Source organism: Mytilus edulis, chromosome 2 (genome assembly GCF_963676685.1).
Source record: "Mytilus edulis chromosome 2, xbMytEdul2.2, whole genome shotgun sequence".
In the NCBI taxonomy this organism is placed as follows: Eukaryota; Metazoa; Mollusca; class Bivalvia; order Mytilida; family Mytilidae; genus Mytilus; species Mytilus edulis.
In genome coordinates this window covers 75,185,157-75,207,855 of record NC_092345.1, presented here as the reverse complement: position 1 = coordinate 75,207,855, position 22,699 = coordinate 75,185,157, and the positions used below count along the sequence as shown (strand labels likewise).

At 32.6% G+C, this 22,699-nt stretch overlaps 1 protein-coding gene across 1 annotated transcript; it reads left to right on the top strand.

Moving 5' to 3' along the window:
* Positions 1–1,804: 1,804 nt before the first annotated feature.
* LOC139511021 (uncharacterized) lies at positions 1,805–21,373 on the top strand. Its single transcript, XM_071297587.1, has 5 exons — positions 1,805–2,435; positions 13,840–13,920; positions 15,666–16,297; positions 17,352–18,438; positions 20,517–21,373. The coding sequence occupies exons 1-5, from the start codon at positions 1,805–1,807 to the stop codon at positions 21,245–21,247; spliced, it is 3,162 nt and encodes a 1,053-aa protein (XP_071153688.1). The 3' UTR covers positions 21,248–21,373.
* Positions 21,374–22,699: the final 1,326 nt, after the last annotated feature.

Here is a 22,699-nt window from a genome sequence, read left to right as displayed (position 1 = left end):
TATTTGCACCGCCGTGTTGCTTTTGTAACGTAAAATCTAGTCATAATTTTCATTCGGTAATAGACACAATCCCGGGAAAAATCCAAGATTATAATATACTTTTACATGGAGCATATCCGTGGTTATCTGCAATACAGATAGTATGGTTATTGTTTTCTGATTATTCGGTTGTTGGTGGATGGTGTTGTCTAATGTACTGTCCAGTATTTTTGATGATTCCTGTGATTATTTGTGTGTATTGGTCGAACAAATCATGATGGCTTTCATCAATATTTAATAGAAATCGTTGCACTTTACTACTTAGACCTTTAATTACATATTGCTAGAAGCAAGTATCAATTATGAAATACGGGCACGAGGGAACGTTGTTGCATAAAAATCCGTTCGAAATGAGAACAAGGAATCATTTCCTGCATGGTAAGAAACTTTTCTGAAAATTAAATTTACTAGGGTATTGATCTGAAATGTTGTTGCATAAAAATACGTTCGAAGAATTAAGAACACCTTTTTGTGAAATTGATAGAGAAGCTAAACTATTGTCTTTGTCGTAAAATTTAGTTCTCAACTGGCTCTCACTGTCAATTTCTGGGTTTAAATCAAGACATGGAGCAGCCTTTACAATAAATTATATACTTATGATATATTGCTTTAGCCAATATAAACATAAATTGAAAAGGTAGCTTGACTCATCTGGTGAAATAAGATAGATGAAAGAACAGAAGCTAATCTTCAAGATCAAGAAAAGGCATGTAAAGAAAAGGTTTTCTTTTGAAATGTACATCGAGGATTAAAATCTCGGTATAAAAGAGGGACGAAAGATACCAAAAGGGAAAGTCAAACTCATAAATCGGAAATAAACTAACAACACCATGGCTAAAACTTAAAAAGATAAACAGACAAACAATAGTACACATGACACAACATAGAAAACTTTAGAATAAGCAACACGAACCCCACCAACAACTAGGGGTGATCTCAGGTGCTCTGGAAGGGTAAGCAGATCCTGCTCCACGTGTGGCACCTGTATAAGCTGTTGTCACGTCAATATATACGTTTGAGAGCGTTGCATACATATAAAAGACCATACAATGAAACCAATACAGTAAAAACACTCAACTCTAAAATCAAAGGTATAATGAACAACAAATTAATTAGCATTCTATATATACTACTCTGTCTAAGAATACTCGCAGTTACAGAAAGCAAGCTTGAAGTACTGAATTTAACTGCTTATGAAAACACGAAAAAACATGTCATTCAACGTATCCTTGTATCTATATGATCATCTATAATAATTTGATTCACAGAAAGAGTCAAGCAGAAACGTCGTAAACAATACACGAAGAAATGTGCAATGACCAAAGCCATCTATTCAACAAATGAAAAGATGCATGAAAAGAAATAGTTTAGTATTGGTGTAAAATTAATGTTAGAGAATTAATTTTTGTCTGCAAAAAATGTGAAAATCAGGTACTACAGCGATTGGCAAAGACCGTCAAATTATAACATTTTATAAATAAGTCTAAAAAGCCGAACAAAAACAAGACATTAGAATAATGAAAAATCCTGAATTTCAGTGAAAGGCTATTTTCTATTGAATTCCTTCATGTATCATGGAATCGTAATTTCACTATAAATCTCTAAATTGGGATAATTTAGTCAAAGTTTTTGATCAATTCATTACATATATATATATAAAACCGTTTTAAACTCCATTTTTTATAAACAATTAACCACAGATCTAACGCTTAATACTATTTGAAGGATCAACACCATCCTTCAAGAGATGTTCGACAATAAGCATATGGACAATGACACCTTTGATTATCTCCGACCTCTTGAGAACGAATCAAAGGCCGGACGATTCTATATGTTGCCTAAAATACATAAAACGGGCAATCCATGTCGACCAATTGTGTCGGCGAATAGTCATCCAACTGAAAAGATATCAGAATTTGTAGACCATCATCTAAGACCTCATGTGAAAGAACTACCCTCATTCATTCAAGATACAACTGATTATCTGAAGAAAATGGAAAGCCTCAATCCTTTACCTAGCAATACTATACTTGCATCCATGGACGTGTCTTCTTTATATACCAACATTCCACAAGACGAAGGAATAGCAGCGTGTGAAGAGGCATGGAACACTCGTAGTGAAAAAAATCTTCCTACTGAGTGCCTTGTTATACTTCTTAAACTAGTACTGGAGAATAACAACTTCTCTTTCAATGAAAAAAACTATCTCCAGATAGACGGTACTAGTATGGGCACAAAAATGGCCCCGTCATATGCCAACATATTTATGGGCAAACTTGAAAAACGCCTCTTGGCTAGTGCTCCATATCAGCCCTTATCATGGTTCCGATTCATTGACGATATTGATTTCAAATGGACAGATTCACAAGAACATCTTAATGAATTTCTAGAACACTGTAACTCTTTCCACCATTCAATAAAATTTACATATGAATCATCTATGGAGAAAATAAACTTCCTCGATACTACGAGTTACATCAACAACGGAACCATTATAACGGACCTTCATACCAAACAAACGGACAAACATCAATTCCTTTCTCCTACAAGTTGCCATTCTATACACTGCTCCCGTGGTATCCCATTCAGCCAGGCATTGCGAATCAAGAGAATATGCTCTTCTGAAAATACGAAAAATGCTAGACTTGGATCACTTCGTAAACATCTAGTTGTTCGAGGATACAATAACAACATCATTGATAGCGCTTTCGAAAGAGCAAACAAAACTAGTCGCCAAGAACTTCTTGAGTACAAAGATAAGAATAAAGCAGCCAACAGAACATCTCTTGTACTCACTTAAAATCCTGATTTTAAAAATGTGTCATCCATTGTTCAGAAGCATTGGAAAATTATAGAAAATGATTTAAATCTAAAAAAAAGTATTTTCATCACCATCAGTCATGGCCTTCAGAAGACCTAAAAACATCCGTGACAAATTAGTGACATCTGTATTAGCAAAGCAGCCTATTCGATCGCCCGGTTGCTACAAACAATGTGGTCGAAGGAATTGTTTGTGTTGTAAAGCTGCCAATACAAGCAGTTCTTTCATCAGCTCCGTTACTAAACAAAATTATACCATCTACTGTAATTCTAACTGTAAAACGGAGAACTCAATCTATATATTAACATGTGACACTTGTGGCATTCAGTATGTGGGAGAAACAATGGACAAATTTAATATTCGGCTCAACAACCATCGTTCATCGTACAAAACCAACAAAAATTGTCCTCTCACAAGACATCTTTGTTCAACGAAACATCCTTTTGAGAATGTTACTTTCCAAATTATAGAAGTCAACACCGAGTGGGACACCACGGCGAGAAGGAGAAGAGAAAACTTTTGGATCTACCAACTCCACACTTTAGAACCTGATGGTCTTAACGAAAAAGACGAGAAAAGATACAGGAAGGATAAAGAATAATTTAAAACAAAAATCGTCCTTTTTATCCCGTAATATTGGTCAATGGACGTTGCTACCAATTTTGTATTTTAAAGGCAGCTAAATCCAAGTGCAACATAGACATTGAGCTGCAAAATTTTATTATTTTCAAGGCACCTAAGTACAACATAGACGTTGAGCAGCAAAAGTTTCTTATCATCTACATCCGATTTCACCTGGATAGATGCACGCTTGATAAAGCTAGTTGGTCTAGCAAAATATTGCGTTTATTTTCATCATTTTGTAAATATTTTAAATATTCTTATATTTACATACCAAATAGTGTGTTAAAATTACATTGTTAGGCAATCTATAATTTTATTTGTGTAATTGAATTAATCTCTGTACTGATGAATCCACACTCCCATAGATTTGTATGTCATGTGCTGCTATTTATAGGCACTTATATATATATATTAATTTGTAGGATCCTTTACTATAGATAATTTAGCTGATCTGTAACAATAACATCTTCATGCCTTATATATCATGTACTGTAGTACGCCGCTAGATTAAAACTGACGAGGAAAGGTAACACACGGCCAGCGAAAGCTCTTATTTTTGAGAGCCAGGTGGTCGTGTGGTCTAGCGGGACGGCTGCAGTGCAGGTGATTTGGTGTCACAGTAGCATGGGTTCGAATCCCGGCGAAGGAAGAACCAAAATTTGCGAAAGCAAATTTTACAGATCTAACATTGTTGGGTTGATGTTTAGACGAGTTGTATATACATTATGTACACAGCCATGTATCACCATCATTGATGGCGATCCGATAGATACATCTGTTGTAGAGTTATCACTGACTCAGACGTACTTATAAATATAATTATTTTCTGTGACTGTATATTACATTAATTTGTAGGATCCTTTACTATAGATAATTTAGCTGATCTGTAACATCTTCATGCCTTATATATCATGTACTGTAGTCCTTTACTATAGATAATTTAGCTGATATATAACAATAACATCTTCATGCCTTATATATCATGTACTGCAGTACGCCGCTAGATTAAAACTGACGAGGAAAGGTAACACACGGCCAGCGAAAGCTCAGTCTCATTTTTGAGAGCCCAGGTGGTCGTGTGGTCTAGCGGGACGATTGCAGTGCAGGCGATTTGGTGTCACGATATCACAGTAGCATGGGTTCGAATCCCGGCGAGGGAAGAACCAAAAATTTGCGAAAGCAAATTTACAGATCTAACATTGTTGGGTTGATGTTTAGACGAGTTGTATATACATTATGTACACAGCCATGTATCACCATCATTGATGGCGATCCGATGGATACATCTGTTGTAGAGTTGTCACTGACTCAGACGTACTTATACTGTTGTCATGTCATTAAAGATTGCATATTTTGGCGTTAATATTGATACACTTATAGGGTCTTTGCGTCGGAACTAAACACATTTATTCAAAAACCAGTTGTTGGCATGACACGGGTTATGATCTTTTCATATATGTTATGATGGTATGATACTAAACCCCTAACGGGAAGGATTGTGCCTGATGTTCATATGATGAAATTATAATCTTTCAGTCAGTTTAATTGAAGTCTGGAGCTGGCATGTCAGTTAACTGCTAGTAGTCTGTTGTTATTTATGTATTATTGTCATTTTGTTTATTTTCTTTGGTTACATCTTCTGACATCAGACTCGGACTTCTCTTGAACTGAATTTTAATGTGCGTATTGTTATGCGTTTACTTTTCTACATTGGCTAGAGGTATAGGGGGAGGGTTGAGATCTCACAAACATGTTTAACCCCGCCGCATTTTTGCGCCTGTCCCAAGTCAGGAGCCTCTGGCCTTTGTTAGTCTTGTATTACTTTTAATTTTAGTTTCTTGTGTACAATTTACAAATTAGTATGGCGTTCATTATCACTGAACTAGCATATGTTTGTTTGGGGGCCAGCTTGGGGACGCCTCCGGGTGCGGGAATTTCTCGCTACATTGAAGATCTTATGGTGACCTTCTGCTGTTGTTTTTTCTATGGTCGGGTTTTTGTTTCTTTGGCATATTCCCCATTTCCATTCTCAATTTTATGATGTCTGTCTGGTTTAACCAGTAAGTTAAATGTCTCGAGATCTAGTTTAACCGAAAACTTAATTGTGGATTTGAAATAACTTTTAATCAGTAAACAAGTATAACAAAAATACCGTGAACTGCAAGCTGTTTTCAAATAAAGAGAGGCCATAAAAACTGACAAATCAAATCGTTATCAACCATCTGAACGATTGATTAATAACTGCTATATTCCCGACTTGGAACAGGTGTCTGTGAAGAAAATGGTATGTTAAACTTGGTTTTATAGCTAGCTAAACCTTTCACTTGTATGACAGTTGTAAATAGTTCCGTTATATTGAAATAATTGAAGTAAACAGACATAATAGGTTATTGTGACAACAATTGGGATCCAGTAGCCAAAACTGTACAAACAAACATCATAATTGACGTAACTTGACAAACAAGTTTTAGTGGTTCAAGCCACGGTAGTAAATAGACAAAGACGCCAATAAAAATGTTTATTACATAATTGATAATAAATGTAATAATAAAACTACTGTAAAATTCATACCTGCCAACCTCTGAAACCTTCAAAGATGGAGATCTCCCCCTCAGCTATGACAGCTGAGTGGGAGATTTTGCGGGAACGACATTTTCAAGTGAATTATATGACCTGTTTATTTATTCATCTACAAAACATATAAGAGTTAATAGATATACTTTATATACTATAAATAAAATGGAAACCGCTGTACCAAAATTATAATTAAATATTTGACATCACTGAGATCACTATAACACATTTTATATAATTGTCTCAGCTTGAGCTTGATAGGATAATTATAGATTATCGTTGATCATCTCAACGAGAAAAGCAATCGAGTTGAGATGACCAATGATAACCTGTTTATCGCTATTTTACCTATGACGACGTTGTCAATTTTCGATGCTGTCAATTTCATTAGCAATGCCACGTGCCCCCTTAGTCTCAGGTTTCTAGCGATAATTTCCCATCTCAAGCGAGTAGCATGATATGAAATATTATCACAAAAAAAGAAAAAAGGAAAAATGCACAATATAGCGATAATTTTAAAGTAAATTTTATTTCATTCAAAATACCTTGACTACGAGAATATTGTGTAGACAAGAATATAAAATGTATTTAGTGCAGAGGATATGAAAGTTAAATAATCTTGACCAGCTAACCATCTGTGTTCATTTGATAACATCAGTGGACACCAACTGTGAATGAAGCACTTAACCTAATCATTTAATTGCTTGTATAAACAATCAGTTACATGGTTTCAATGTTGATTATCAGGGAAAATCCGGGCTGTTCTCTAAAGTAATAACAACAAACAAGTTGCTTTCTTTAAAAAAAGAAATGCAATCGTAAACCCAAATGCTTGTTTGGCATTATATATATTAGATAATTGTTTAATAAAGATGTATTGTCTTTATATATTACTTTTGTTGTGCATAAGAATTAGAAACTGACATTGCCTGTTTAGTGGTTTAAATAATGTAATACCGGCTTCACACATCAACGTATAGATCCGACGTACGTCGGCCGAGGTAAAAAAATCATGCACGCTACCAAAACGCTAGTAATTTTGATGCATTCAACCTGTCAATCATATCTGTATCGTGTGCACAACGAGCTTAAAGCGTGTATTGGGTGTGCGTAAAGCGTACCTTAGCGTTTCTCCTGGTCTTCCTACATTCCCAACTGCAGGTATGTCTATATGTGAATGTTTGTCAATAAGTCTGTCACATTCGCCCGTTTGTTTACATGTTTACCAGTCCGTCTATGTCCACTGGTTCGTCTACATGTTCACTAGCTTTGAAATAGCTTTCGGTAAGTGCGATTATTTCAGTGATTTGTGTCTATTATTTTTATGTAAGTGATTATTGTGCACCGTACCCATAATTTTAGGGACGCGAATTGCAACTGATATTTTACAGTTTTTTCTTGCGATGTGTTGTCCTTAAGGTTTGGTTCATTTGGGAGGGTTGGGTTTATGGCCACCAGATTGTTTATGTGCCAATGTCCATTCTAAAGCCAGAAACATGTAGTACAGTGGTTGTTGTTCATAATTCATGTCGGTCAAGTTGTTTTCGTAAATTATTTTGTTATCAATAAGGCTGTTTAGTTTTGTTTGATATTTGTATTTAAATCTTAATGGTCGGGGCATTTTTAAATAGCCGACTAAATAGTAGTTTTTTTTTCATTTTTTGGAGGCCACTCGGTGGCCTTTAAAGACTTACTACCACGTCATTGTAACTCTGGTTGGTATTTGTATCATTAGTGCTGGACCATGGTCGATCCTATATGCACCTTTGAGGCAGGCGGGATATTTTTGTAGATCTTGTACAGCTCAAACTAATGTGAGTAGTTCCTGTACTTCTATGTCTAGTCCCATGTTGCATGGTTAGAGAGGGTGTAATATCTTCTGTAGGTTTGATGAAGTTTCACCCGTATCGGACTTCTTTTCCTAAATGAAAGCTTTAAGGCGACGAGTATTTTTGTATGCAATGTGCCCTTAACGTGTCTAAAACTTATCTGTAGCGTTTTCAACGCTCGTGTAACGTGTATATTATGTGCGTGCAGTTTACAGGTACATGTATATACGTTTGACAAACGCTTGAGCTGATTGATTTTTTTATGTTCCATTAAAATTTTCCTGAAGTAAAAGCGTTCACCAAGCGTATACCTTTGCATTTCGACGTACTTCAAACTTATGGAACGCGTGTTTAAACGCTTGCGTAAAGTTCCTCTGGTGAGCAACTAAGTTACGCATACGATGATACGGACTTTGTTAATTTTCTTTTTTGACTGATTGTTTTACAGTGTCATTTCGGGGCCTTTTATAGCCGACTATGCGGTACGTGCTTTGCCTGTTGTTGAAGGCCGTACGGTGACCCATAGTTTGTATTTCTGTGTTATTTTGGTTTCTTGCAGATAGTTGTCTTATTGACACCAAACCCGATATCTTTTTTTTTTATATTCGATATCTTATCGCCGACCTGGTTAAGTCTGCTAAAAATGCATGCATGATTCATTTTTAGGTTATCAGTCGTAATTAAAGTGGCACATTTAATTCGTTGTTTCATTGCTTGAAGTATCATTTCTTACATCTGCATGGTCAAATGTGTATTTTTTTAAAATAAATTTTAGATTTAGATTTCAGTCACGATTATTTTTTCCCCCTTCATATTGAATATATTTACTTATCAGTCGCATTTTAATGACGAAAAGGATTCAGAGGTTATTAAAAAAAGTAAATAATGTTGCAATATTTAAACAAAGAAAATAACTTTAAATTTGCAATATTAATGAAAATAAATACGGACATAACTTTCATAATTAATTTTAACGTTATTTTCAATAAACGATTTTTTTTTTAAATCCTCGTTTTACACCTATTTGAGGCACGTATTTATGATTATATTTCCATGTCCTTGGTCTATCCTAGACGTAAAATTTCAAAAAGTGCTAAATACTTTTTTTAAAGATATTATTTTTAATTGTTCTCGTTCAAAATATTTTATTTTTTCATATTCAATATCTATTTAATTTTATTTTTAATAACCATTTTTTTTTTTTATTAAAGTTGCAATATTTAACCAAAAAAAATAACTGTAATTTAATCATATGCAAGAAAGACTTCCCTTTAATTTCAGTATAAAAAAATAAATAGCTTGCTTTTTACAACATGTACATCTTCACTAAACGTAAAATCTAAAATAAAATGCTACTAAAACTCTTTCTAAAGATTTTATTTTTTAATTATTCTCGTTCAGAATATAAAGCGCATTGTTTACATGAAATCTTATCTCATATCTAAACACAGCTGGTTACATCGTTTGACTAATTAAAATACTACGCATGTAGGTTAATATTAGCAGCTTGTAATCGTGTGCAAGAAAATATTATATCATAATAAATTTCAGATCATACGTAAAATATGTCTATAGCAACTTAAGATGCTAATGCATATTCAACAAATTTTTAAGCTATTGCTTATGCATTTGAAAGGTGGTCATAGCTATTGCGCATGTATTTGAAAGGTGGTCATAGAAAGACCAGAAGTGTTCCGACTAACATCCGGTGTTCCGAAAGACTACATCACTCGTCTAGGCTGGTCCTCTCCCTTGCAACATACGGGTATCACAGATACCTTTGTTGTCAAGGGCCGATAACTAGTAACCATTTTCTGTGTCGGAATTCCGACACAAAAATATGCACATCCAAACTGGCGCATTTATACGGAAACGGATGTTAAGAACGTAAATACGCCTGCTGGAAGGACAAGAATGAGATGACTATTTATAGGAGAATTTTTATATATATCTTTACCGTTTTATATTTATATATATATTTTTTAACTTGATAAAATTTTTATATACATGTCTGAATCTGGTCAAAATGTTAAGAAAAAGAACACAGATGAATGTCTGGTATGTTCAAAGCCACCGTATCAATCGAAGAAAATATCTTCCAAATTATTAGATTTTTCGATAAGGGATTTGTTGTTAAAATATGGAGGGATTTCAAAGGATAAAGGGGTGATTTGTCGGAATTGCGAACGCAGATTAGAGACACTTCACAAGAAAACAGTAGAGTTTTATGACGAGTGTCAATCGGCCGCCAGAAAAGATGAATTTATAACACCAGTAGTCTGTAACAAGAGGTTACCAACTTCACCCCTTGTTGGGTTTCACCCTAAAAGAGCTTCTCTTGAAATTAATGAGGGTAGGTAACAAGCGAATTTCATCCCAATGCAACCAGTTATTATGTAATACAGTCATACAGTGTTAATCTGAAAACAGAAATCATTTTGAACAAAGTTATAAAGGCACACTACTTATGAGTGGAAAAATACCCTACATAGATACATGTATATATAGGAAGATGTGGTGCGAGTGCCAATGAGACAACTCTCCATACAAATAGCAATTTATAAAAGTAAACAATTAAAGGTCAATTTACGGCCGTCAACACAGAGCCTTGGCTCACACTGAACAAATTTACAAAATTTCCCCAAAATTACTAGCGTAAAACCATTCAAACAGGCTAGGAAAGCCAACGACCTAATACAGATAATTTTTATCTGAAGTAAAGATTCTGTTCAGTTTTATTTTCCTATAATGACACAATCCAAATGCTTCAACAACTAAAAAAATTTCCAGTTCTAACACATGTCTAAATTGAATTATTTTATAACAATGTATATATTTAAGAAATAATTCATGGAAGCCATAGATTTGTTGGAAATTTACACATGGCCTGGGCCGTGATATTCGAATTTTATCCTGAGCGTTAGCGAGGGATAAAATTAACGAATATCACGGCCCAGGCCATGTGTAAATTTACAACAAATCTATGGCTTCCATGAATTATTTCGATTCTAATAGGACAAATACGATCATTAAAAAACTGAAGCGATGATGCGTATACCGTGTGTATGGCTGTTCTATTTTATATACCCACTGTTCGATAAATGTAAAACAAATCTAATAAACCTGCATGAATTACACATGCATTCTTAACTAACCGCTAAAAAAATGTGATTACTTTTTTTACTTCTCAGTAAACCCAACCTTTGCAATTTAAAATTTACATTTTTTATCGTAAGCTACCGTAAAATTCACTGTTGAAATGTTGTAACCAAGGAGCCGCCATGTTGACTTGCTGAAATTAGTAAATGTGCGAATAATGCAATAGAACAAAAAACAAGCAACACCTACCTCAATACTTTATTTTAATGCAATTGTATCCAAGTTTAGAAGGTAAACGCAATAGAAAAACCTTCAGCTTTGACGTTTTCATTCGTATGACGTCATGTTTTGAAATGACGTTAATGCGCCAAAATCATTACTGGAATTTCGCGGAATTTTAATTTATTTTGTTTTTATCCATTTTTCCGTTCTCTAATGTGTAAATTCTTTTTGTTATGCGTCAGAATCAGAATAAATGTTCTGTAGGGTTTTATTCAATTGTAATTGTTGACACAGCGAAAATCCACAACCGTTTACACATAGGTTACGATACATGTGGATTTACGTGGGAGGCATATTTAAACAGCCATTTGTGTACATCTTGGAGTCTGCGCTAAGTATAGATATATCGAGAATTTTATCACGGTGTTGTTTACAAAGCGAAAGAAGCACGTCATATTAGAATTGGCTGTAAAATTCTGTCCACTTACATACATGTATACATAGGGATCAATATTTCATGGAAATCCAAATGGATATTATTTGACACCAAAATTATATATTTTCTTTTGCTTTCTTTTCATTATAAATGCATGAAATGAAGTAAAGTTCTTCAAATTAGATTTCCTTTCTTCTTATTGTGCTTCTGCTATTGCAATTAGCATTACATGTTCATTTAGCTGGGTACTTTTAGAACTTTAATGTCCATATTCACTTCCATTAATTAATAATTCTTCAGTAATAAATTCCACCAGTCTTTGTTTGTTTGATTGTTGATTTGTTTGCCATATATATGTAACACTCAGAAACGTGTCCTTCCCCCCAAACGTGTCCGATTCCCCCAAACGTGTCCACATCGACGTCACTGAACTGCAAAAACATGTCTAGTTGTCAAAGGGCGCCAAAGCGTGTCATTTGTATAAACGCTCAAACGTGTACATTTTTTAATAAACCTCCAATCGTGTCCAATCCCCCAAACGTGTCCATACCAAGCTTTTTATTTTACTGGAATTATCATTCGTGTTCATATTATAAAACGTAGGTTATTTGTGTGTTGTTTTTTTTTATTATTATTATTATCATTGTATACTCATTTTACGATCTTTTACTATTTCATTAAAAGATAAAAAAAAAAAAAAAACTTAAATTCTTTTTCTATGCGCATTAAAATGTTTGCATCATTTCACTATATATAATGTGCCATACGTTGTATTTTGGAAGGCATCATTTTTTTTAATTTGTGCAACTTTTATTTGAAACGGCCTCTATATAACATAACAGACATTGAAGTAGTTTCTTACTGAAGTCATAAACAAATCGGTCTTTACTCGCATATATTTTTCTTTAGATTAGTGGTCATCCCAAATAACCGTAAAAATTAATGCCCAATAATAAATTCCCGGTTTGATAATATAACCTATCTACACTATATATCGTTAATATGATATCGTTCAAATAACGAATGAAATATTTGGCACTGGACGTTAATTCTCTTGTTCGTGTGTCTTTAGTGACGCTCGTATCCTAAAATTTATTAAAAATTAGAACTGTTAAAAAAAGATGGAAGGTCAATTCGACTGAAAGCCCACCATGCGATATTCTGATTAATATAAAAGGCATCTTCGGAGTTTATTAGTATAAAATAATTTACATAGTAAACGATTAATTGAACTGTACCAGAATTATTTGTATGTTCGCTTTAAATGAGCATGAAATACTTGCAACTGGACAATAAGCAAAATAAGTCAAAAGTTAATGCATATGTTACATATTCAATTTTCAGTAATGATAATCATTAACAACCGGCATTGAACAAGTTAATGCTAATAAATTACCACTTCATCAACTATGTCCCCCATCATAGAACTGCCGTGAACGTTATTGATGTCGCGTTTAGGACATGTATTAGCGCTAAAAGACGCCAGACGTTCGGGCGTTTAAAAGTGGACACGTTTGGGCGAATAACAATAGTATCGGGCACGTTTGGGGGTTCTAAAATCGGACACGTTTGGGGAATATTGAATATTATGGACACGTTTGGGGAGAATAGACACCTTTGGGGAAATCGGACACATTTGGGGGGAATGACACGTTTGGGAGTGTTACATATATTTTTGTAAATCATAGATACATTTATATATATCTAAAATTAAGAATGGAAATGGGGAATGTGTCAAGGAGACAACAACCCGACCACAGAACAGACAACAGCAGAATGTCTTCAGTGCAAGGAGAGATTTAAGCACCCGGAGGCATCCTTCTGCTGGCCCCCAAACAAATATATATATACTAGTTCATTGATTATAAATGTCATACCAAACTCCAATTTATACAATTTATACACAAGAAACTGAAATTAAAAATAATACAAGACTAGCACAGGCTTTAATAATTGGACACATATTGTCAAAGTCTTAAATTTAGCAGAACCTTGATATGATCAGGATGCAAGGAACAAACATATAACAACTTAATTCTGTGAATAGATATAGACAGATGTGGTGTGAGTGCCAATGAGACAACTCTCCATCCAAATATCAATTCATAAAAAAAAAACATATTCTTGTTTGTACAAATGCTTTACTTTTATTCAATTAAGTTACATTTGTAATGAGACACATATATATTTTACAGATTTTCAACAACCAAGTCAACATGCAAGTTCTGAGAATATGTTTGTTGATTTATCTTCCAATGCAGAGCCTAGCAATAAAGGTGTGTATCTAACATGTCTAAACATGACAATTTCTTCAATTTGTTCTTTTAATTTGTTTAAATTTATGTGATTTGACCAGTGCATGTACATGTATGATTTTATGGTTTTTTTTTCAAGTGGACAGACATGCTAAGCACCACTAATCTTTGGTAAATTTATAAGGCTCCATACACCATAGATCTTTGGTACATTTACATTTGTATGGAACATATAAACCATATATTTAGTGTAAATTTATATTGCAACATACACACTAAATACATGTTCAATATATCTATGGTACATTTAATTTGTACTTCACCATTCACCATAAATCTTTGGTATATTATGTGTCACCATTTGATATATCTTATATCTATGGTGGTACATTTATATCTAAATCATAATTATTTTGTTTCATTCTATATATCTATGGTAACCTCTTACAAAAATAACTCTTCCTTGCAAGCAAAAAAAGGGTTGTCCTCATTAAAAACAACATACATGTAAAAACTACAGTAAAGCAAAAATACTTTTATACTGTCATATTATGCTAACTTCTACAAGTTAAGAGAAACTCAGACCCATGTTTGAAACCATATGTTTTTTTTATTAGGGAAGATAAAAATAATCTAACTTGTTACTGTACCTTAATGAGGAATTGGAAAAACTATCAACAATGAAAAAAATCTTTGTTTTAATGAAAACGCTACTAGTATGTCAATAAGCTATTTATTTAAAAAGCCCTTATTTTACGGCCAGTTAGTAAATGAACTATGTTACTTTTACACACAAACTTCAATAACATTTATTCAATATACATACATGTACTACAAGAAAGTGTTCATGAGTTTTTACTGCTTGTTGTTCATTGATGGCCTGCTTGTAACAATAATCCAACAGGTCTCTCTGAATACTATTATGTAGTATTGATTCAAATCAGCAAAATTTCTTGACAATAATGGAAATGTATATTAATTGTTATTATAATTTTTTGTTCAGTTTTATGTTACAGTTATACAGTTATTTTATGTTATGGTATCCAATCAACTGAAGACAGAAAAGATACAGTGCAGCATACATGTACAGAATGCAATTCATCTGAAACTTACAGGAAAAGAACATTGAACATATAATTTATTGTACATTTGGCAATTAAAGTTATTTGATATACATGATTGGGGACTGGGTTTAAGTAAGAGGTATACACTTACCAATTACACCCAGATAAATGTCCTGATACTCTTGGCATTGAAAGTAACTTTTATTGCATATATGTGCATTAAGTTAACTTATTAATAGATCTAGTTTTGGAATAAAGTGTATGACATGTTAATAGTATGTGCAAAGATAAATTTTATCCTTTTAGATTATACATGTTATATATGCAAAGAAATTTTTAGTTGAGAACATATTTGTATGTATCCAGGCAATAAATGTAAATTTAAATCAAACCAAGCAAAACAAGAAAGAGAATATGAAACATAACAGAAAGGAAAATAAGTAACATAAACTTGAATTGAACACTTACATGGGAGATAATCCTGATTTATACATTTTGATGTTACACATGCTACATGTATTTCGGCTTCTTTTTTTTAATATCTTTTTATTATAAAATAATGAAATTTGTAAGTTATACATTTTGTACATTGCATACTTTTTCAAACAATATTATTTTGTGGTCAAAAGGTTCTGTTCTCAGTCGTTTTTTTTCCACAGTATTAATTAAAATGTTAAATATAAGCATTTATATTCATTTTAGGAATTCCTGACCATAGTTATGCTGGTGAAACCATTACACCAATTTTGACACAACGGGAAAATAATGTAGGGACATGTATTGGTTCTGACCATGATTATGTATTCAGGAATAGAAATACACTTTACAATCCGGTTCTACCAGATGTTACAACATTTTTAAAGACCACTACACCAAGCAGAAGTAACAACCATTTAAACCAGGAAGAGAAATCCATCTTAATCAATGTGATTCAAAATGACAATAATATATATGGTGCACTTATGAAGATGGATAACTTTAGAAATGGAGTTATTTCTGAACTATGTTCAGAAATAGACTCATCAATTTCTACAATGGGAAACAGGAAATTGCTGTTTGTCAGTGAACTAATGAAAAAAGATGTTAGTAGCTTGAAATCTCTTGAATGGTCTAAAATAATCAAAGAAATGATGGAAAAATTACCAGTACTTTGCACATTGCTCTTTTCAACCATGCTTCCACCTCAACAACGATCCTGTTACACCAAAATTGAAAAAGTTATACCAAAAGCTGCATTTGTTTATGCCATTTTAATGCAATCCAGAAACATAGAGTTGAGCCGTGTACAGAGAATGGTGTCAATGTTATTGATGGATAACATTTGTGATCAGAAGGTATAAAAAAGTATAATATAGACTTCCACTGTTCTTTTTGCACAAAAACTAATACATAAAAAGTTGTTTTTAAGCATATTAATAGAAATTGTCCTTTTTTTAACAAGGGCTATTCCAGAAAAAAAATGTAGGGGGGTGGAAGGCACATTGTATTAATAATACATGGGTGATGGGTATCACAGCAACTTTTCACACTATAATGCACTATAATTCTCAATTACAATTGTATGGGTGGCGGATGCTGACAAAAACTGCCTTCCAACTCCACATACATTTTTTTGTGGAATAGCCCCAATAAAAATATATACAATATATAAGCTCCAAGTATTTGGACTGAAACTTGTAGTTGCATAGTCAAAATGAATTGAAAAAAGATGGCTTTCTATAGCCTTTATAGCACTAAGATATGAATATATTTGCATTATATTTAATAGAGAATGGAGATGGGGGAATGAATCAAAGAGATAATTATAGATTATCGTTGATTATCTCAACGAGATTGATTTTCTCCCTTGAGCTTTTACAGTGAAAGTGAGAAAAGCAATCGAGTTGAGATGACCAATGATAATCTGTTTATCGCTATTTTACCTATGACGATATTGTCAATTTCAATGTCAATTTCGTTAGCAACGCCACATGGACTCCTTAGTTTCTAGCGATAATTTTTCCATCTCAAGCGAGAAGTATGATATGAAAATTATCACAAAAAAAGATCAAAGGAAAAATGCACAAAATAGCGATAACAACCCTAATCAAAGTAAACGCAATAAATACACATAGATCTGTCATTTAAATAAACTGTTATCTGATTGTAGATGTTACATGTATACAAATGCTTTAATATCTATGCTTCTGTGTTGATTGTTTACTACAAGATGACAATCTGTATATATGGCTTCAAATTCAAAACACTACAATGTGAGAATGTTAATCTTTAGATTGTTTTTCAAATTCATTGTTCATCATCTTGATGATTTCCAAATATTTATAGTGTGGGTATATTGTGTATATAGCATTAAATTGTAACCCACAGTTCAACTATGTTTATTTTCAGGTTTATGATCGATTGCAGCCTTTAGGAGCATGTTTATGCTATGGCAGAACATTGACAGTTGTAGATCTAATTGGAGGTAGCTTCAACCACCACCTCATAGACAATCTTAAATTAAAAAGATTCAGAATAATTGGGGACAATGTGAATTGGAAAACATCTGTACATGACGAAAGAATTGATAATAAGTCACATATGGAACATGCTTTTGCATCTGCAGTAATTGTACAGAATACTGATTTTTCTTATTTACATATGCCGTCACCATTTCATTGTACTATGCAGGTTAATGAATTTAGGGATTATATACCTAATCCCAATGATATTCAGAATATCAAGTACGACTACACCATATTGATTGCTCGCGTGCTTCAAAATCACATCCCTTTCTTCAGACAATTTAAAGATGTTATTCCGAATGAAATTAGTTCTCCAATATCAGATAAGTTAAAACAAAAATCCAGAGTTATCCCGCTTGCTGTATTGTACAAAAATGAACAGCGCTATCAAGATGTAGTTGGAATACTTGATTACTACGAAAAGGTTGTCGAAGATGTATTTTCAAGTGTTGGAAAAAATATGGATGATGTTAAGATTCACATTGGGGGGGATTTACTGACCAGAGAACGTTTTTCTGGGGCAAAGAATTTGAGAGCCCACCATGTAGATCCAAAAGAGAAATTCAGTCATCTTTCCCCAATAACTTTTGAATTATTTCACCTACTAATGAACTTTTTAACCATGACATTTAAGATGCTATATTCAAAGGAAAGTGGAGCAGAATTGGGAACATTGAAGTCTTTTCAAGATAGAATTTCAAGATCCAATGTGGGAGAAGATGTTAAAAACAAGTACGATGCAGATAAAGACTTTTTTATTTCTGTTGTGGACATGCATATTGTAGAATGCATACTGCATTATTTTGGAATGGAATCGGTTTCATCTGTGCCTACTGTACATGTTCCACCTTCATTTAATAACTTAGAAGAAAAGCGACAATGGTTGTTTGAGACAATTGGTGATGTAATTTCCAAATATGTTTTATCTGACAGCAATACAAATGAGTGCTGGACAGAAGAGGCAATAAAAGGTATTTTTTTAAATGAAGTATTGATTTACATACAATAATATCATATAAAAAAAAGATATGGTATGATTTCCAATGAAACAACTCTCCACAAGAGACCAAAATTACAAAAAAATAAACTTATATAGGTAACTGTACAACCTTCAACAATGAGCAAAGCCCATACCACATAGTCAGCTTTAAAATGCCACGAAATGAAGATGTAAAACAATTGATAATCAAAAAAAATATGTAACACATAAACAATCACTATAAAATAGGCTCCTGACTTTGGACAGGCACATACATACATACATAATGTTGGGGGTTAAACATGTCAGTGGGACCCCAACCATATTTCTAACCTGGGACAGTGGTATGACAGAAAATTCTCAGACCAATAAGGCATTTGTTTAACTAGTAACTGGTATTTTTGGCAAACATCCTTTGTTTGCATGATGTAATTGTTTATAGTCATCGAAAGTTTTTTGTATCTTTTTTTACCTCAGCAGTTATCAGGTACCATATAGAGTATTGACTGTTTAATTTTTTATATGTATACTGCAGCTGTGCTATTTGCACAGTCAAATTGCTTAGGCTGAATAATCATATCTGATGCAAATGCACTGACCCTATCTGTATTTGATTATGACGTTGATAATATGTTTCCATTGAGTTCGCCATTTGCTCCCAATAATTAGGAGATAACTGTATTGTATTTTAAGCTCCGACGGCATCAATTGGGGATTTGATGGTCGCAAATTAAGTTTACTGGCGACACGTTAGCGGAGACAGTAAACGGGTATTTGCGACCATCAAATCCCAAATTGATGCCGTCGGAGCTTAAAATACAATATTGTTATCTCCATTCTAATGAAACTGACAGAAAACAACGTTAAAACATGTATTTAAAATCTTCCATATGCCGTCTGCGCTTGCGCGTACGTCCCATAGCATCAATTGTCAATTGATGCCATGTAAGAAAGTGACGTTATCCAATCAAAATGAACGTTACAAACGTTGTTGCATTAGAATTATGGTTTTTATACTAATGTGAATATTTCAACAGTTGTAGGGATGACAGTATATTTATATAAATAATAACAATACATTTGTCTTATAATAATAGAAATGATTTATTGGGTTATGCAATATAGTATTCCACATCTGCCATGGACTTTGGTATTGGCTAGAAATATCCTAGCACAGGAAAATCACTAATGACAAATGCACTAGCAGAGAAATAATTGTCAGTACATAGAAATAGCATTTTACCTTTCAGTCAATCAAAAAACAGCATTATATATAAGTTGGAATTGATAAGAAAAATGCATTAATGATGAATTATCTGGATTTTAAAATTTAAACTAGAATCTGCTTAAATTTTGGTAACTGCACTTTTGTTACCTATTGCATTGTTACTAAATGTATATAAAAAGGAAAATGTTTGTAACAAGGCAAAATATTTTACACTGAATTGTAGAAAAAAAGAAGGATTTTGAACATCTGACTAAATTTCATCATTTTACCCTTATTAGAATATCTTCACAATATAAACTAGAGAAAATTATTCTTCAGATTTAGAAGCTACAAAAATATACAAATACTTATGAAATACAATTATATTGAATAAGACATCAAATCATTTTCCATTCATCTAAATAATGTACAATTAGAATTTTTAATATATTATGCAGCATCATACGACTGCGGAGGTAGTAACCTGAACAGTTGTGGCAAATTTGGACACAATATTTAAACTTGATACTGCCTAAATTTGGATTGTGATCAAATCTTTGACATCACATTTAGGTTTGAGACACAAAATAAATGTGGTCAAAGATATTTACTGTTTCAATAAAAAAAAGTATGGAAAAAGATATGAACCCCTTAAATTCATTCACTTAAAACTAAAAATATTATAACCGGAAACCCAATGTGTCTTTGCAAGACGACATCATAGCTTTATGTAAAACCCCCCAAAATGTGTCCGGTCTTATAATAAAAATCAATCCCAACATTTGTTTTGTGATCTATACATTGTGTTGAATTATTAATTTTTCTATTGAACTGGTAACCCACAATTGCAAATTATTTTTCAGTTAATGGACAGCCAGTTGTTGTACAACTAACTGATGGAAGAAAAGTAACATTAATGAAAAAGTCAAAAGCACCAAAATATGACTATGTAAAAAATTATGCACAGATGATGCTAGAGCTTGGTCTGCTTTTCAAAGATCTTATGGATATGATAAAATTGCCAGAGCGAACCCGAGGCATTAGGCTTTTGAAAGTAGCTATGCTTTATTTCAAAAGTCATAAAAATTTGTCAAAGTATGCTTTTGACATACTACGCTTTCTGGTTCATCAACTCATACTTCTGTCTGAGAAGGAAGCAAATGAAGAATTTTATGGGCTTTTTGTCAACACAAATGGTCACTTTAATGGCCACATCCCTGCAGACTTAGCTATGGAACATCTAGTAAAGAAAGTCAAAGATCACTTAAAACATATGTTTTCAAATAAAACAGAAAGCAACATCATGAATAGAACAAAAGCTCTGGGTGCCATTCGAGACATTGCGGAAAATTTTGAAAAACAAACAAAGGTTATTGTTAGAGCCAAAAAACATTCTGACAAATCTGCTGCAGATGATGAAAAGATCATTTTAAAAGACCTCAGGAAATTGAAACCATTTAAATTTGAGGCTGGCAGAGCACATGAACATTTCTCAAAGATTCCTAGTACTATAGTGAATCAGCTTAATACTAGCCATTACTTTGAATGGATTGAACCAAGGATACAGATGTTTGCAACAGAAATTGGAAACTGAAGATTTTTAAAGTCACATACTAATTAATTGGTTTGCTTTAATGTGGTACCTAACACTACAGGGAGATAACTCTGTAAAATCAGCTAAATGTTTTAATTACGTTTTGTTGTTAAGGTCAAATAAAGCTTTTCAAAGATCAAAAAGGTTTTTGTCAAACTGCTATATAACCAGTGTAATTTTTTTGATAAAACAGTTGGGTTGGTTCAAATTTTTTGAAATTTTTATTTTTTTGTCAAAGGGTCAAAGTAAATACTTTGTCAAAATTTAAAGAAAATTAAAAGAGCCAAATTAATGTTAGTGAAAGTGTTGGGTACCACCTTAAGGTAGTATGTGGAATTGAGAAGTAAATGACAAATTTTCTTAATATTTTGAAAACAATGATATAAAATTGTGTAACTCCATATACATGTACTAGGTTTTACTGATTATACATGATCAAAACAAGAGAACTGAATAAGTAAATTTCCAGTTTAAATTGCCAGAAGCCCTCACTTATAAAAGCTTATGAACAAGTTTAACAAATATTATAAAAAAATTTAAAGACTTATTTATTAAATGGTAAACTTTTAAGATATTTTTTAATGATAAACTATATTAATGGTAGTTAATAAGTTTCAGTTTTAAAGTAAATGTAAAGAAGAAAATCCTTGTGGTTTTATTTCCACCAATTTTTTAATTGGGGAATTGGCCTAAAAAAAATTAAGTGAGTTCTTGTTTTTTCTTAATTCTCATTTCAAAGTATTGAAAATTATTTGATTTGGTCATACATAATCAATTTACAACATGTTATTATTGTTAAAAAAACACAATTAAATGTCAAAATCTAAAGCATTTGTAGAATTTTTTTTAACAGAATCAGAATCAGAATCAGAATAATTTATTATAGTGTCACATACCAATATAAAACACAATGAATACATATAATAACATAATATGCAATTAAAAATTATTAAATATTACAATTAAAATATTGGTACCCAGCCAAATTACTGACTTATGAGACACTTTAAAAATATCACACATATTATAAAACAATTAAAACTAATGTACTAAAATATTACTATACACAATACCTTCTTCGATAAAACATTTGATATAAAGTTTTAGCTAAAAATGGTTGAATAGCATCATTTGACATTAAAAAAATAAATTTTTCCTGTAAATCAAGATCATTAAAAGAATCACAAATATCACCAGATTTTTTCATTAAATCATATCTTAAATCTGCATAAAAATCGCACCCTAATAAAAAATGTTTTTCATCTTCTACACAATTATCTGTACAATATATACAAGTGCGCTCATTTAAAGGAATTTTTGGCTTGGTGTATCTACCCGTTTCAACTGCCAGTGGTAAACAGCCACTTCTAAAATTTGACAAAACACGTCTATGCTGCCTGTTACGAACTAATTTTACATAAGAACTAAATTCTAAAACATGTTTATACTCTC